Source organism: Penaeus chinensis, chromosome 5 (assembly GCF_019202785.1).
Source record: "Penaeus chinensis breed Huanghai No. 1 chromosome 5, ASM1920278v2, whole genome shotgun sequence".
In the NCBI taxonomy this organism is placed as follows: domain Eukaryota; kingdom Metazoa; phylum Arthropoda; class Malacostraca; order Decapoda; family Penaeidae; genus Penaeus; species Penaeus chinensis.
Window position 1 is genome coordinate 32,928,863 of NC_061823.1, and position 16,472 is coordinate 32,945,334.

The 16,472-nt window shown below is 40.7% G+C and overlaps 2 protein-coding genes across 4 annotated transcripts; both read right to left on the minus strand.

The window, feature by feature from the left end:
- Positions 1-176: 176 nt before the first annotated feature.
- LOC125025915 lies at positions 177-3,049 on the minus strand. Its single transcript, XM_047614252.1, has 2 exons — positions 2,717-3,049; positions 177-2,281 (listed from the first exon to the last, which is right to left on the minus strand). Exons 1-2 carry the CDS (start codon positions 2,759-2,761, stop codon positions 1,823-1,825), a joined length of 504 nt encoding a protein of 167 aa, XP_047470208.1. The 5' UTR covers positions 2,762-3,049; the 3' UTR covers positions 177-1,822.
- A 374-nt stretch (positions 3,050-3,423) lies between these two features.
- On the minus strand, positions 3,424-16,235 carry LOC125026024 (facilitated trehalose transporter Tret1-like). Of its 3 annotated transcripts, none has more exons than XM_047614401.1 (7): positions 16,155-16,235; positions 10,472-10,536; positions 7,980-8,130; positions 6,953-7,115; positions 5,785-6,498; positions 4,518-4,635; positions 3,424-4,275 (listed from the first exon to the last, which is right to left on the minus strand). In XM_047614401.1, exons 1-7 carry the CDS (start codon positions 16,201-16,203, stop codon positions 4,093-4,095), a joined length of 1,443 nt encoding a protein of 480 aa, XP_047470357.1. In that variant the 5' UTR covers positions 16,204-16,235; the 3' UTR covers positions 3,424-4,092. The 3 variants fall into 3 exon arrangements, with proteins under 3 accessions (XP_047470357.1, XP_047470358.1, XP_047470360.1); XM_047614402.1 differs by lacking the exon at positions 16,155-16,235 and adding an exon at positions 13,686-13,999 and having other exon boundaries at positions 10,472-10,546; XM_047614404.1 differs by lacking the exon at positions 16,155-16,235 and adding an exon at positions 13,686-13,740.
- Positions 16,236-16,472: the final 237 nt, after the last annotated feature.

Consider the following 16,472-nt stretch of genomic DNA (forward strand, 5'->3'; position numbering starts at 1 on the left):
TTATAATATTTCTTAACCATATTTCAGCAAAACTTTATTTACTTCTTTGTAACTCGTAATTATGTTCAATAATGTTGACTCTATTATTGTCATTGGTGTTCGAATAGCGTTATTATAATCATAAGATAAGCAACAAAATATACGCCCCCCCCCCAAAAAAAAAAAAAAAAAAAAAATCAAGGAATAACAATATAATAAAAATAATAACAAACGTAAAATAAAAAAGCAACAGACAATGGCAATAACTTCGAAAACAGTAACGCTTGTTTGATTTTTTTTTTTTTTTTTTTTATCTATGTTAATTATACGCTTTCTTTGAATAATGACCCTTTAGTTATCATTGAAATGTGCAATAGAGAACTACCTACTTTACATACTATATTGAGCTGCGTCGTGTCTGAAACGGAGTTGGAAGTATAAAACACCCGATTTCTGACCATTTCTTTAGGTATTGGTGGCAGCATCGGTATCGTCTCTGACTCGCACGTTGAAGGATCCAAGATCAAAACCACAGCTTCGGGAAAAGTTAACAGGTGTTTATTGACACTTGCTCGTGTTTGTCGGTTCACGAGTGTTCTCCAAGGAGATAACGTCCCCCTCTCGAGGTCAGAGGACACTCAGGTCGGCAGCTATGCAGAAAGGCAGAAACAGGTCACTTGATTGTCACCGTAGTTCTTCAACTGCTGGTTGTGGTTGGCCGACTCGGTAGCTGTTTTGCAGTATTTTCGATTTAGTTTATAATATAAGACCTTTAGTCTCCAATTTTTATTTTCTATTTTTATCTTCGGACAACTATCAATTTCATCACATTTATCTGCTTTTTTTACCTATGTGCTACTTGTTAGCACATAGGTAATCATAAATACCAAGAAAAAAATATATTTTACAATTCCTCATTCTGAGATTACTTAAATCTGTAGTAAATGACACAAATAGTGGAGTAACTATATATTTCTCTATTCTTTCTTATAAGTGCAAATTCATCGAAACGTATATATTTGTATACTAATGAAACACATCCGTATATATACATACATATACACGAGAAATATATATGAATTGTGGCAATAGCGGTCGTAGAAATTACAGTGAGGATAGAGGACAAATATTAATGTGTATAGTCTACTGTCAAAAATAACGTTTAAGTTAAAAAGGAAGGTAATAGATATTGTACAAACGTATCTAATTTTAATATACACCACGACTGATGACTAATAAAGAGGGCATTTTGAATTTTAGATAAAAGTCTAGATATCAAATAGGAGAGGCATCAGTGTTATCGTCATAATAATAAAAACATATTTTAAAAGACGTATGTAATTCATAAAAGCATGTAAGCCTATAAACATAGTCATAGCTAAACAAATGCAAAATGTGCAAGACGCTCAAGTCGCATAAACTTACACATTACTTTGTTGCTTGAAAACTATACCCTGTCGATCAAACATTTTTTTTTTCTTTACCAACTAGATGATATAATGTAAGAAAAAGGCTATATGGTTAAGTAATTCTCGCAAGTATCTCTTTGGTTTTATTACACATATTTTTTGTATAAAAACAGGAATACTTAATGGTGTATATATCGCTGAATTGCTTTTCCTTAATATCTATTATCCTTTTCCTTCCCCTAACCTACGTAGAGTAATTATGAAACCTCCTTACAGTGGCAATATAATTTAATGATAGGAATGGGAATGAGTTCGTGCACTGTATCGCGTATGAAATGATCGAGAATTTATTAATATATTAATAAAAAAGAGAATTTATGAGTGGTATAATAATGACAACAAAAACAACAACAACAATAATAATAATAAACATTTCAAGAATGTGTGTGCTTAACGAGTAATTCCCGGATTGGAGTTTCATCGGGACGTCGGGTCGAGTGAGATCGTGCTGATGGTGATATGCTGATTAGCTCATTATCCACACCAAATCCAGGAGGAGGATTAGCCAATCCCCCTGCATCGGATTGGGAAAATCTAACGTCGGATTCTGTATGATGCGGAGGAGGATTAGCCAATCCCCCTGCATCAGACTGGGAAAATTTCACGTCGGATTCTGCATGATGCGAAGGAGGATTAGCCAATCTCCCTGCATCGGATTGGGGATATTTAACATAGGTTTGCGCTTGATACGGTTGCACAGGGACTGAATAATTCTCTCTCTGATCGGCTGGGTTTCCACGCGATGCCGCTTCGATGTCGACGTCAAGAAGGGCTTCTGTCTCCTCTTGAGGGTCGAAAGCGAGGTTCTTGCGGCCCGCGTCGACGGAGAGATTCTGGGCGGGGAAAAGCGCCTATTTAGTTATTTATTCTGTTATCATTGTTGTTGTTATTATGAATTATTATTATTGTTGTTTTTCTATGAATTACTGTTTCTATTGTTTTTATTGTGAATTATTATTGTTATTATTATTATTTTTATAGTTATTATGGATTATTATTGTTTTATTATGAATTATTATTATTGTTATTATTATTATTACTATTACTATTATCATTATTGTTGTTTTGTTGTTGTTATTGTTATTTATTATTCATTATTCGCTATTTATTAATCATTTATATCATTGATCATTCATTATCATCTATTATTATGATTCTTTATCATAATCAATTATTATTATTGTTTTTTTTTTTTTTTTTTGGTATGTACTTTACTATGTAAGCAAAATCAATTAACCTTTTCATCATAAAGTATTGTGATAACTTACATTTAATATACATCCATATATGATTTCATATAAATCCACATGCATTTTGTTTGGGGGGGAGAGGGACGAGAGAGCTAACCTAAATACAATCAGTATGAGTTCATTTTAAAAGTAGAGCACATGTTATAACAGGTATGAAATTAGTCTCATTATTACTAATGTTCGAAGGAAAAATAAATGGGCTGACGGCACTCCTCACCAAAACCGAGCATATTTATGCCTACTTTCTGATATGATGCGCCATGTACGACCGTGAGGTGTGCATGCTAGCCATCATTAATGATTCCGGTTATTGATTACGTCATGGTCATTGGTCACGTCATCGATTACATCATTAACCTACTTTCACACTCATCTACGTAGGTGAGGTGAGTAGTTCCGTCCATCTTATGATAATCCCTTTAATTATGCCTACTTTCTGTTATGATGCGCCATGTACGACCGTGAGGTGTGCATGCTAGCCATCATTAATGATTCCGGTTATTGATTACGTCATGGTCATTGGTTACGTCATCGATTACATCATTAACCTGCTTTCACACTCATGGACGTACGTGGGGTGAGTAGTTCCGTCCATCCACACACTACTTATATATATATATATATATATATATATATATATATGCATATAAGTAAATATAATATATGTGTGTGGTTGTTTGAGGTATTTTCATGTGCTAATTGTATATATCAAAATAATCCGCCGATAATGCTTCAACAATTTTTATTTCTTTAAACAATGTTACATAGCAAGACCTAAAACCTTCATTAAAAATATAATACATTGGTTTATGCGAGACTGACATACACAGCTCACGTTAATACTGAGTTTTCCCTTGTTAATACTACCGCCTGAATACACTGATCAGTCAAGGCGTACAAATAGTATTTTACTTTTATTAATTTTAATTAATTTACATTTTATAAGAATGCATACAAATTCATTGATTATTCCATACTGACCTGTTAAATTGTTCTGGAACTTCTATAATTTTATTCGAGCTGTACTTTTGCTTAAAGACTTATAGCATTGGTTATTTCTTTCAGTCAATACAAATGTGTACCAATATTTCAGTCACTATGTAAAAAAATACAGGTAGTATACAGTATAAATCTATGTAAAGGTATATTGTCATTTGGTATACGGTGTAAGTGATTCGAGAATATCTATTCTATATGAAAGCTGGATGCAAGAAAGTTTATAACCTTCTAAAAGTAATCTGATATGATACGAATGATGAATGGAATGTCAAAAAAAAAAAAAAAAAAAATAATAATAATAATTATAATAAATAATAATCAGAATTCATCGCTTCCTGTCCTCTTTTTGCTAAACGCGCCTCGCTCTTTCTTCCACCTCTCTCGTCCTTCCCTGTTCACCCCACCGGCTGCGCCTTCGTCTCCGTCACAGCGACGAGGGAGAAGACAGTAGCAACGACGCTCGTGCCTCCATAGAACCAGTATAACCCCGGCTGCGTCAGTAGGGCGATCATGGGGCTGTACAGTTGCAGAGCCCCAATGGCGAAGATGGTTCCGCTGACGATACACATGGACGAGACCTGGGCGGGGAATTGCCATAGAACAACGCGTCATAATGCACACGCGGCCATGGGAGGACATGATAGATTGATGGATAGGAAGGGAGGGATGGAGGGATGGATGGATGGAGGGATGGATAGATAGTTAGATATGTAATAAATATATTGTCTGACTCAGGCAAGCAGATAGACAAAAGCAAATTATTCTATGTATATTCATTTCTCATGTACACACCAACCTGACCAGCATTCCATGTACGTACCTGAGTTCGGATCTTGGTAGGGAAATATTCAGCGGAGAGAATATACGGGATTGGGTCGATGCCAATATCCCCGGCAAAGAGCGCTATGGCCAAGCACACCATCGGTATCCAATTGTAACTGAAACAATATGCGGTCCGTGAGAGATTATATCGTAAGAAAGGGGAATGTGGATAACCTGTTTTGTCCTTTTTTTGTGATTACCACTTACTCACCCCGTATGATGTATTTGCCAACCTCTTTCTCTTATTTTAATTATTGTCTCTTTCTCTCTATCCCTCGCTCTCTCTCTCGGTTTTGGTTTCTTAATCTCTCTTTCTTTCATCTCCTCTCCTCTCTCACTCTCCCCCCTTCTCTTTCTCTCTCTCTCTCTCTTTCTCTCTCTCTCTCTCTCTCTCTCTCGCCTCTTTCTCTCTCTCTCTCTCTCTCTCTCTCTCTCTCTCTCTCTCTCTCTCTCTCTCTCTCTCTCTCTCTCTCTCTCTCTCTCTCTCCCTCCCTTTCCCTCTCTCTCTATTTCTCTCTCTCTATCTCTTCTCTCTCCTCTCTCCTCTCTCCCCTCTCTCTCTCTCTCTCTCTCTCTCTCTCTCTCTCTCTCTCTCTCTCTCTCTCTCTCTCTCTCTCTCTCTCTCTTTCACTCTCTCCTCCACCCTCTCTCTTTCTCTCTCTCCTCCACCCTCTCTCTCTCTCTCTCCTCCACCCTCTCTCTCTCTCTCTCTCCTCCCCCCTCTCTCTCTCTCTCTCTCCTCCACCCTCTCTCTCTCTCTCTCTCTCTCTCTCTCTCTCTCTCTCTCTCTCCTCCACCTCTCTCTCTCTCTCTCTCTCTCTCTCCTCCACCCTCTCTCTCTCTCTCTCCCCTCTCCCCCCCCCCTCTCTCTCTCTCTCTCTCTCTCTCTCTCTCTCTCTCTCTCTCCCCTCCTCCCCCCCCTCTCTCTCTCTCTCTCTCTCTCTCTCTCTCTCTCTCTCTCTCTCGCTCTCACTCTCTTTCTCTATCTCTCTCTTTCTCTCACTCTCTTTCTCTCTCTCTCTGTCTCTCTCTCTCTCTCTCTCTCTCTCTCCCTCTCCCTCCCTCTCTCTCTCTCTCTCTCTCTCTCTCTCTCTCTCTCTCTCTCTCTCCGCTCCTCTCTTCCCTCCTCCCTTTCCCTCCTCCACCTCCTCCCTCCACTCTGCTTTCTCCCCTCACCTCTCTACTCTTTCTCCTGTCTCCTCTCTCCCCTCCCCCCCTCCTCTCCCCTTTCTCCCCTCTCTCTCCACCATTCACCAACCTCTTACCTGAGGTAGGTGTCATCCCCCGGGTCCGCATTGTCCACCAGGTACACGAAGGTGCCGAGGAAGAGGAGCGCCGCGGCGTTCATGGCGTGCGAGATCACGAGGCACAGACGGCGCCCGATGGAGTCCCACAGGAAGAAGGAGACGAGCACGCCGGCGATCCTCATGATGACGATGATCCCCGACGCGAGTTTGAGGTCGAGGGGCGGCGGTCCGGCAGCCTGGAGGACGCGCGTCGTCTGGATCTTGAGCACGACGTTTCCGCACAGCTGCTGCAGGAGGAAGCTTATCACCACCACCAGCATGCGGCGCCACACCTGTCCCTTCGCCAGGTCCCTCAGGCCGATCTTTCGCCCCGTCTCGGCGCAGTTGCGTCGCTCTAGCTCCTCGATCTCCGCCTGGACGTCGCTGCGAGGACCCCGCAAGCGCCGCAGGACACGCGAGGCTTCCCCGCGCCGCCCGCAGACGACCAGGTAGGACGGGGACTCCGGCAGCAGGAGGGAGCCCAAGAGGATAAGGTAGAGAGGGAGGGAACACACGATCGCCAGGTGGTGCCATTGTAACACAGTGCCCAGCCAGAAAGTGTACTGCCCGCCCAGCACCGTGCCCAGGTTGGGTATGAGGGACATCATGCCACGGACGCTCGTGTCGGCTACTTCCAGGACGTACGACATCCCGGTGACCATGACGGAACCCACCGCCAGGCCCAGCACGAACCTGGGGGGGTAGGGGGTGGGGTCGATTGGTTGGAGGGAAAAGGAACAAATGAGACTCACAGTAGTAGTTGCAAAAATAATTAATATAGTTATTTACGGCATTGCACAGAGTATGAACGAGGAAAGCAAATTTGGTGTAATGATAAAGAGAGGAAAATACGGCTAAAAATAAACACACACACACACACACACACACACACACACACACACACACACACACACACACTCTCTCTCTCTCTCTCATATATATATTGAGAGAGAGAGAGAGAGAGAGAGAGAGAGAGAGAGAGAGAGAGAGAGAGAGAGATACAACAAAAAGAAAGAAGAGCAAGAAAGAACAGACACACAAAAAAACAACACAAAGAAAGGAAAACAAATAAGAACAGAAAAAAAAAAATCTAAAAAAATATATATATAAAGAAAAATGTCACCGCTATCTCAGACGTGACACAGACCTCCCGGCCAGGAGAACTTCGGCGTGAGGAGCGAAAGCCACAAGAATCCATCCCACGAAGAAGGGCAGGGCGTTGATCTGATGGGTACGTCGACGCCCAATCACGCCCATGATCCAGCCCGACGCCCATGAACCGAACAGAGAACCGAAATACATGAGACTCCCTGAAAAAATGGGTTCGGGAATGGGGGTGGGGGGGGTGGGGAGGGGATTAACTATGGTTATTTTAGGAAGGGTTGTTATTTTCGCTCCTTATTGCTATTATTGGTGGGCAGCGTTTATTGTTAAGACTGAAGATTTTTTTTTTTTTTTTTTTTTAATTCTTGTACTTTTTTATTCTCGGTTTCTTCTCTATTTATTGCTCTATCTCTCCCTCTCTCTCTCTCTCTCTCTAATCACTCTCTCTCTCTCTCTCTCTCTCTCTCTCTCTCTCCCTCCCTCCCTCTCTCTCCCTCCCTCCCTCTTTCCCTCTCCCTCCCTCCCTCTTTCCCTCTCCCTCCCTCCCTCTCTCCCTCTCCCTCCCTCTCTCCCTCTCTCCCTCCCCCTACCTCTCTCCCTACCTTTACCTCTCTCCCTCCCCCTACCTCTCTCCCTCCCCCTACCTCTCTCCCTCCCCCTACCTCTCTCCCTCCCCCTACCTCCCTTTCTATCTCTCTCTCTCTCTTCCTCTCCCTCCCCCTCCCTCTCCCACCCCCCCTCCCTCTCTCTCTCCCCCACCCCCCCGCTCTCTCCCCCCCTCCCTCCCTCTCTTTCTCTCCCCCCCTCTCTCTCTCTCTCTCCCTCTCCCTCCCCCTCCCCCTCCCCCTCCCCCTCCCCCTCCCTCTCCCTCTCCCTTTCTCTCTCTCTCTCCCTCTCCCTCTCCCTCCCCTCCCCCTCTCTCTCTCTCTCTCTCTCTCTCTCTCCCTCTCTCTCTCATTCCCCAACTAAACTAAAGTAAATCAAACTAAAAAGAAAAACAAATCATAATAATAAGAAAACAACAACAATACACATATATAAATATAAACAAAAAACCTTGAGAACCACACCTGTCATATCCTTCTGGGCGAGACTGAGCGAGATCTCCGTGCCAACGAGCGTCCTGTTGTTAACGTCCATGTCAGCCAGTCCAGGGGAGGGCCAAGGCTGTGACGCGCCCATGGTGAAGTTCCCCAAGCCCGCCAGACTAGCCAATCCCGCCTGAAAAAAAGAAAATGAAAAGGAGAAGAATGAAAGATGAGGAAAATAAGAAGAAGAAAGAGAGAAGGAGAAGAAGAAAGTGAGAAGAGGGAGAAGAAAGAGAGACGAGGGAAGAAGAAGAAAGAGAGAAGGAGAAGAAAGAGAGAAGGAGAAGAAGAAAGAGAGAAAAAGAAGAAGAAAGAAGAGGAAAAGAAGAAAGAGAGAAACTGAAGAAGAAAGAAGAGGAAAAGAAGAAGAAAGAGATACGAAAAAGAGAAGTTTTGATTTTTTCTCTACTGTTTTGCATGATTTATTTCATTTTATTTCTTTTACATCATTTATTTGAATACTCGATGGATTAATGGAGAAATAATGAATAGAATCTGTGAGTATGTTTTAACACTGTAACTCCTACATACAGAACGGTCTTTATTCGAGAAACGGCCGCTTTGTCAGCTGAAGATTGACAGTCTTAACTAACACCTGTTTACTCCTTCCTGTCAGACAGTCATGTCGGTGATATTTTAATTATGGCTTGCCCCGAGCTCTAGCTTTGGGCTCAAAATATTTTACTTTTCATCTCTACTCTCATCCTTGGAAAAGATATCTGATAATCACAAATTTAGTTATATGTTTGCATTCGTCTGCGTCGCCAAATTTAATCTTAGATGAGATTCCGGCAAAAGAGAAATTAACGCTGAAAAGGTAGGTTGGTACTCATGTCTGTATATAAGTGTCTGAGTGTTTTTTTGTGTATGTCTGTCTGTATGTATGAGAGAGAGAGAGAGAGAGAGAGAGAGAGAGAGAGAGAGAGAGAGAGAGAGAGAGAGAGAGAGAGAGAGAGAGAGAGAGAGAGAGCGAGAGAGGAGAACGAAAGAGAGAAATAGAAATCGAAATAAACAAAGATACAGGGAAGTACGGATAGTCGAGGCCATTCTGACCTACACCTATACACAGCAAATCTATAACATTACCGAACATAATGCTTTCGCGAGCCCTGTAATGCACCAAATACTACCCAACTGCATGGTTTCCAGGGGTGCGTAGCCAGTGCGTGCCCTATGCTGGAACCATCGACTACAAGGCCTATAGAAGTGAGGTCTAGTCTGTAAGTCCGATAAACGAAGCTGAGCTTCGCCCGGGCTATGCCAATGAGGGGAGGCTGGCCTGTGTCGACTAATGTCGACTCGCTAACGTGTGTCAGCTGGTGCTGACTCAGCTAAGCTTAGTCCTTACCCGCCGTGTTGCCCAGCTACAGCAGTAACCTACAGGCGACAATTGCAACATCTCGCGCCTGGGCGGGGCGCGATCCGCCGACCCCTCGAATGAGAGGCTGGCACGTTACCACTGTACTAGCCCGGAGGCTGAGGGCTGGTCACTTGAGAGGTCTACTTATATAGGCCTACATCGACCACACTCCTTACGTTGTGTGATGGTTGGAAAATTAATTATTTTTTCTTATTTTCTATTTCAACTTATTTTCTTTGGGTATATTGAGGCATTAAAGCGTTGAATCGTTACTGGTTGTTTTTAAGTACTTTTCATTAAGGTGTAAAAAAACAGGTCGTTATTGCTAGTTCGTTGTAGGACTTGCAAGGTATATGCAAGGATTTGAATAGTTTCAGGCAGTTTTAAATACTTGGTTTATGCAAGTTGTAGTTTTCTTTACCACCACATCACTTTGCTCTTTTTAAGTAAATTAATCTTTCTGTAAACATCGCCAATAATAATGCAATTTTAGCTACTTTTCTCTCATTAATTTTATCATCATCAATATTATTATCATCGCCACCATCATCACCATCATCACCACCACCACTATCATTGTAATTTTCCTTGATGTAACAAAAAACAAACATTTTCCCGAGAGAGAGAGAGAGAGAGAGAGAGAGAGAGAGAGAGAGAGGAGAGAGAGAGAGAGAGAGAGAGAGAGAGAGAGAGAGAGAGAGAGAGAGAGAGAGAGAGAGAGAGAGAGAGAGAGAGAGAGAGAGAGAGAGAGAGAGTGAGAGGGAGAGAGGGAAGGAGGGAGGGTAGAAGGGAAGAAGGGAAGGAGGGAAGGAGGGAGGGAGGGAGGGAGGGAGGGAGGGAGAGAAAGAGAGAGAGAAAGAGAGAGAGGAAGGGAGGGAGGGAGGGAGGGAGGGAGGGAGAGAGAGAGAGAGAGAGAGAGAGAGAGAGAGAGAGAGAGAGAGAGAGAGAGAGAGAGAGAGAGAGAGAGAGAGAGGGTGGGGGGGAGGGAGTGAGGGAGAAAGACACTCACACGTGCGCACAAACACAGACACACACACACACACACACACACACACGCGCACGCACGCACGCACACACGCACACGCACATAGTAACGAAAAATAACGAACATTACTTGAAAAAGCAGCCTCTTTCGGCGTTCGGAAGGCGGCTCCCGGCTGGCATCGTCTTCGGCTCCATCTGTAAGACGCTACGAAAAATTAGGAATAAGGAAAGGGACAGTGGCAGTTAGGTATTGCTTTTATATTCAATTTTTGTTTATTTATGCTACTACTGTTACCTTTTCATGTACTGTTGCTATGACTACGACAACTGTTTCTCCCCTCCTCTCTCTCTCTCTCACATATATATATATATGTATATATATGTATATATATGTATATATATATAAAACATGTACATATACATACACATACTCTCTCTCTCTCTCTGGCTCTCTCCCTCTCCCTCCCTCCCTCCCTCTCTCTCTCTCTCTCTCTCTCTCTCTCTCTCTCTCTCTCTCTCTCTCTCTCTCTCTCTCTCTCTCTCTCTCTCTCCCTATCTCCCTATCTCTCTCTCTCCCTATCTCTTTCTCTTCCTATATCTCTCTCTCCCTCTCTCCCTATCTCTCTATCTCTCTATCTCTCTCCCTATCTCTCTCTCTCCCTTTCTCTCTATCTCTCCCCCTCTCCCTCTGGCTCTTTGTGTGTGTGCGCGTATGCACGCGTATACATATATAATACATTCATACATACATACATATACATCAACTTACACATATACATACGCATACACACACACACACACATACACACATACACGCATACACGCATACACGCACACACGCACACACACACACACACACACACACACACACACACATTTATATATGCATATATATATATATATTTACAAATATATATATATACATATACATATATATGTCACACACACATATATTTTTATATATAACGTGATTGGGAATAAGACGATAAATTTTCTACCGAGTTAGTGAGCGAAAATTTAGACCACGCACTACGCGAGCAAAGTTTATTCAGTTTAATGGGGAGGGATCTTTGATGTCGTTCGGTTTCTGCCTCCAAGTTTAACATAGACGAAACCGGCAAATCTTCCTCTGATGGATTTCATGGAGAAAGTTGAAATTTGGCGACGCACAGCAAGAAAAATAAACGTGATGTTAGGTGCGCCAGAGAATCGAATGCGTATTCCTTTCATTGAAGTGATGAAGGTCACTAGCTTATCTGAAGAAACGCTATATCACTTCATAAATCGATTAATTTTCATGAAATAAAAATACTAGAAGTTCTGTTGATTAGAACATTGCCTCGTATCGACTGGAGGATGAACAAACAATCTTATCTTTTTTATAAACCATGTATTGCTAATCTATTGTAATGATATGATAAGGCAAACATGTGTAATAAATCATCCTTGTACTATGACGGTAAAATTACACATTTAAGATATATACATGTAATGTGGCATTCATTCGTAGCCTTTGCTTTAGTTGTTAAGTTAGGCGGCGCTATTTGTATCTTTTAATAAAATATAGCTATAAAATGTAGGAGATGGAACAATCAACATATGCCAATTAATCAAAATGGCCTTCCAAGCTTTTCTTATTCTCAGTGCGAAATAATCTTCAACACAGGGAAAGTTGCAGAGAAAATAGAAGTAAAAATGTGAGAAACGGCTAAATTAACGTTAAACAATATGCTAAAAACTGTTTTCAAATTTTCCTTATCACTTCCGATGTAGAATTATCTTCGACATTGTTTAAATTTGTATGGTAATTTTAAAGACAATTCGTAAGCGCGTCTTAAAACTTCGGCCGAGTCTTTGACAAAAAGTAAAGGCGTTTTCCTGGTGAGTCAGAGACAAATCTACGTTTCCAACATATTTACAGCAATTTTTAATTAAAAAATAACAATAAAAACACTGTTAGCACCTTCACATATGATGCAATGACAACAAACCTACTTTTAAATAGTTAAATTATATAGAATGCGTAATATTAACGATAAGCACGTAGTTTATCGTATCAATAAAATCAGTTATCATCATAGAGTCTGTAACGATATAAATGTTTGTTCTAATTAGCAGCACTAACATGGAGAAGCAAAATCGACAGAGACAAAATCGCAAAGAACAGTCGTAAACCCTTCGAGAATATCGCCCCTGAATCAGCTCTTGTTCGCAGTCCCTCTCACACTGCATAATCTTGCCAGAATTATATGTCTCTGTTTCGGTTGTTTGTCTGATGAAGACCTCCTGACGATTTCGAATTATTGTGGTTGTGTTCCTAATCATTTATGTGTACATATTACTGTGTCTACGTTTGTGTTCACACACTCTCATACACATATAACATACATACATACATATATGCAAACAGACACACATACACATATCTGCAGCGGTAGCGTTCTCGTCTAACAACAATCTTGCTGACCTGCGTTCCAATCCCACGCCGCCAGTGGATGGTAACCCCGGCCATTCCTTGCACACAGGGGATAGTTTAGAAGCAAAATGAAACAGACAGTATGTCACACCAAGAATATCCATTGTTATAAATGGAATAAAAAAAACTTATCTTAAAACTTTAAAACATATATACATAAATGTTATGTGTGTGTGTGTGTGTGTGTGTGTGTGTGTGTGTGTGTGTGTGTGTGTGTGTGTGTGTGTGTGTGTGTGTGTGTGTGTGTCTATCTGTCTGTCTGTCAGTGAGTCAGTCTACCTGTCTGTCTGTCAGTCAGTCTCTCTATATGTAACACATACATTACATACACATACATATACATATATACATACATACATATGCACGCACGCACGCGCACACAAACACACATTAATAACAGCAATCACATTAATGATATTACTAGTGCAAACAGTATTAATTTCAACAGCATTAGTAGTAGCAGGATGAACAGCAACATTAAAAATATCATCAACAACAACGACAATAATAATTAATTATCATATTATCACTAGATATATAAGCATAAGTATAATGATGTTTTTATTTTATTAATTTTGATATACAGCATGATAATGACAGCATATACCTACATAATACTGATAAAAAGCCATTTACCCAACTCTACTGTCGCGAAATGTAGTCTTTTAAAGTCAAATGACTATTAGTGTTAATTTTATTGTTCAACTTGCCAAGAAACACATGCCATTAAACAGTATACAAAATCGTTTTTTTTTTTCCCCTCGACTAATCAGACCCGCAGTTGCAATAAACAATTAAATAAATTCCCCCTTCGTTATATCACCTTTCAAGTCCCGTAAACAGTAAATATATAAACAGAGAAAAATACCTCTTCACACGTGTGCGTCTTTTCCATCATCGGTAAACAACAAACAGCAGACGACTGAATCTTTCTCTCTTAAAGCCGCTTCGGTAAAATGCCAGATACCGCCAGTGAGGTGGATATATTTACTTGGCTCGACACACGCATGCGCATTTGGGTTAGGTTGGTGTGTATTTTTATTTAATAATTGTTTTTATTCGTTTTTTATTATTATATATATATTTTTTTCATGGGTATGGAGAAAGATTGCTCTCGTTCTTGTCTGTTTGTTTGCCTGTCTGTCGCTCGCTCTCTCGCACTAGCTGACGCTCTCTCTCTCACACACACACACACAGACGCACGCACGCACGCGCATACACACATACACACACACACACGCGCACGCGCATGCACACATACGAACGCACACACACACACACACATGCACACACACACACACACACACACACACACACACACACACACACACATTTGGGTTGGGTTGGTGTGTATTTTTATTTAATAATTGTTTTTATTCGTTTTTTATTATTATATATATATTTTTCATGGGTATGGAGAAAGATTGCTCTCGTTCTTGTCTGTTTGTTTGCCTGTCTGTCGCTCGCTCTCTCGCACAAGCTGACGCTCTCTCTCTCACACACACACACACGCATGCACGCACGCACGCACGCACACACGCACGCATGCACACGCGCACACACACACACATACACACACACACACGTACATACACACAAACAAACGCACACACGCACACGCACACACACACATGCGCGTGCGCGCGCGCGTGTGTGTGTATATATACATATATATGTATACACGTAATATATATGTATATACATATATACATATATATATATACACACACGTAATGTGTGTATATATATGTATATATATGTGTATATATATGTATATATATATGTATAATCACACACATATATATAAATATATATATATAAACATATATATATATATATATATCATATATATTATAACACACACCACTATCAAGAGCTCCATCTCAAGGTGGTTTATGTAGTCGAGAAAAGGTCTTGGCTTATCACTGATAATGGGGTTAATGGAGCGTATTTTTGAAATCTAGGTGTAATCTCTCTCTCTCTCTATTTCTCTTTATCTTTCTATGTGTATTTTCATACATTTCTTCTGTTTCTCTCTCTCTATCTCTATCTATATATCTGTCTACCTATCTCTATTTCTATCTATCTCTCTCCTTTCTCTCTTTATTTCTATTTCTCTTTCTCTCTCATTTCTCTCTTTATTTCATCACCCTCTCTCTCTTTCGCTGTGTGTGTGTGTGTGTGTGTGTGTGTGTGTGTGTGTGTGTGTGTGTGTGTGTGTGTATGTGTACATGCCTGCGTGCGTCCGTGTGTGACCGCGCGCACATGCGTGTAATACATGAAAGGTTCATTTATAAGCCTACATGCAATTTGAAATTAGGAAAGTACACATGTCTATTCTCGCAAAATCTTCGTCATTAGATAATAAGAGGTCTGTAATATGTCGGCATATTTCGTGTCTTGCAAACACGGTTTTCTCCTTCTCTCTCTATCTTTCTTTTTCTTTATTTTACATCTACCTCTCTTGTATTTTGTAGCCCTTTTGGGGACTAAATCAGTTAAAAGAATATTTGTATACCTGACAAATTCAATTCTCTGTCTCCCTCTCTTATCTTACTTTCTTTACTTACTTTCCCTTGTCTCTGTTTCAATGTGTTCTTTCTCCCTCCCTTCCTCTCCACATTCTCTCTCTCTCTCTCTCTCTCTCTCTCTCTCTCTCTCTCTCTCTCTCTCTCTCTCTCTCTCTCTCTCTCTCTCTCTCTCTCTCTCTCTCCCCTCTCTCTATCTCTCTCTCTCTCTGTCTCTTGTTCTCTCTCTCTCTCTCTCTCTCTCTCTCTCTCTCTGTCTCTTGTTCACTCTCTCTTTCTCTCTCTCTCTCTCTCTCTCTTGTTCACTCTCACTCTCGCTCTCTCTCTTCCTCTCTTCCTTTTTCCCTCTCTCCCTCTCTTTCTCTCTCTCTCATCTTGAAGCGAGAAAGATTTTGAAAATTAAACAAAAAACAAAGTAGATGTATAAAAGCATATTTAAAACACGCGCGCTTTCTCAACAGGAAATTCATCTTTCATTGATTTCACATAAAATCGAGTCAAGGAACAGAACGCATACCGGTGAGAAAAATCCGTAGCAAGTCGGGTTAATGTGATGAAACTGTTATTCTTTTCTATGGAATTATGAATAATCTTCTTTTTTTTCAGAAATAATAAATGAAACAAAATAGCATATCTTTCATGAACTGAGATTCTTTAGAAATAAAAATGTTTTTGTTTTTTTGTTTAAGCTTACTTATTTTTTACAATCAATAACTCTCAATAACTCTCATTTTAATAATAATTGTTTTCTTTTTTTTTTCTATCACTAGAAATCTAAACTGAATTCAAATGAAGACGGGTAACTTTACCGTGTATTGCTAAGGTTTCCTTCTCCTCCAATTCCCTCTCCTCTTCCATCTTCTGTTCTGTCTGTCTCACTCTTCCAAGAACGACTGAGCCTCAGGTTCTTGTCACTGTGGACGCTGCTTTTACCTTTTTTCTTTTGTTTTTTTCTTCTTCTTTTCTTAGGTTTAGCGTCAAGCAAAATCGTTTTATATTCATTTCTTGTTGTTGATTTTTTGTGATCGTGTGACATGACGATCCTCCGTAGGTTGATTATGAGAGGGACTTGTTTTTATTCTTTTATTTTGTTTATTTGTTTTGTAAAGAGAATGGGAAGCATGTTA

Excerpts from the sequence above, each read along its gene's own strand:
- LOC125026024 (XM_047614401.1), bottom strand. The coding sequence starts at position 16,203 with ATGGAAGAGGAGAGGGAATTGGAGGAGAAGGAAACCTTAGCAATACAC. Across the intron at positions 10,537-16,154 it reads GGAAACCTTAGCAATACACG|ATGGAGCCGAAGACGATGCC; the intron begins GTAAAGTTACCC and ends AGCGTCTTACAG. Across the intron at positions 8,131-10,471 it reads GAAAGAGGCTGCTTTTTCAA|GCGGGATTGGCTAGTCTGGC; the intron begins GTAATGTTCGTT and ends TCTTTTTTTCAG.
- LOC125025915 (XM_047614252.1), bottom strand. The coding sequence starts at position 2,761 with ATGCATGTGGATTTATATGAAATCATATATGGATGTATATTAAAT. Across the intron at positions 2,282-2,716 it reads TATATGGATGTATATTAAAT|AATCTCTCCGTCGACGCGGG; the intron begins GTAAGTTATCAC and ends TTCCCCGCCCAG.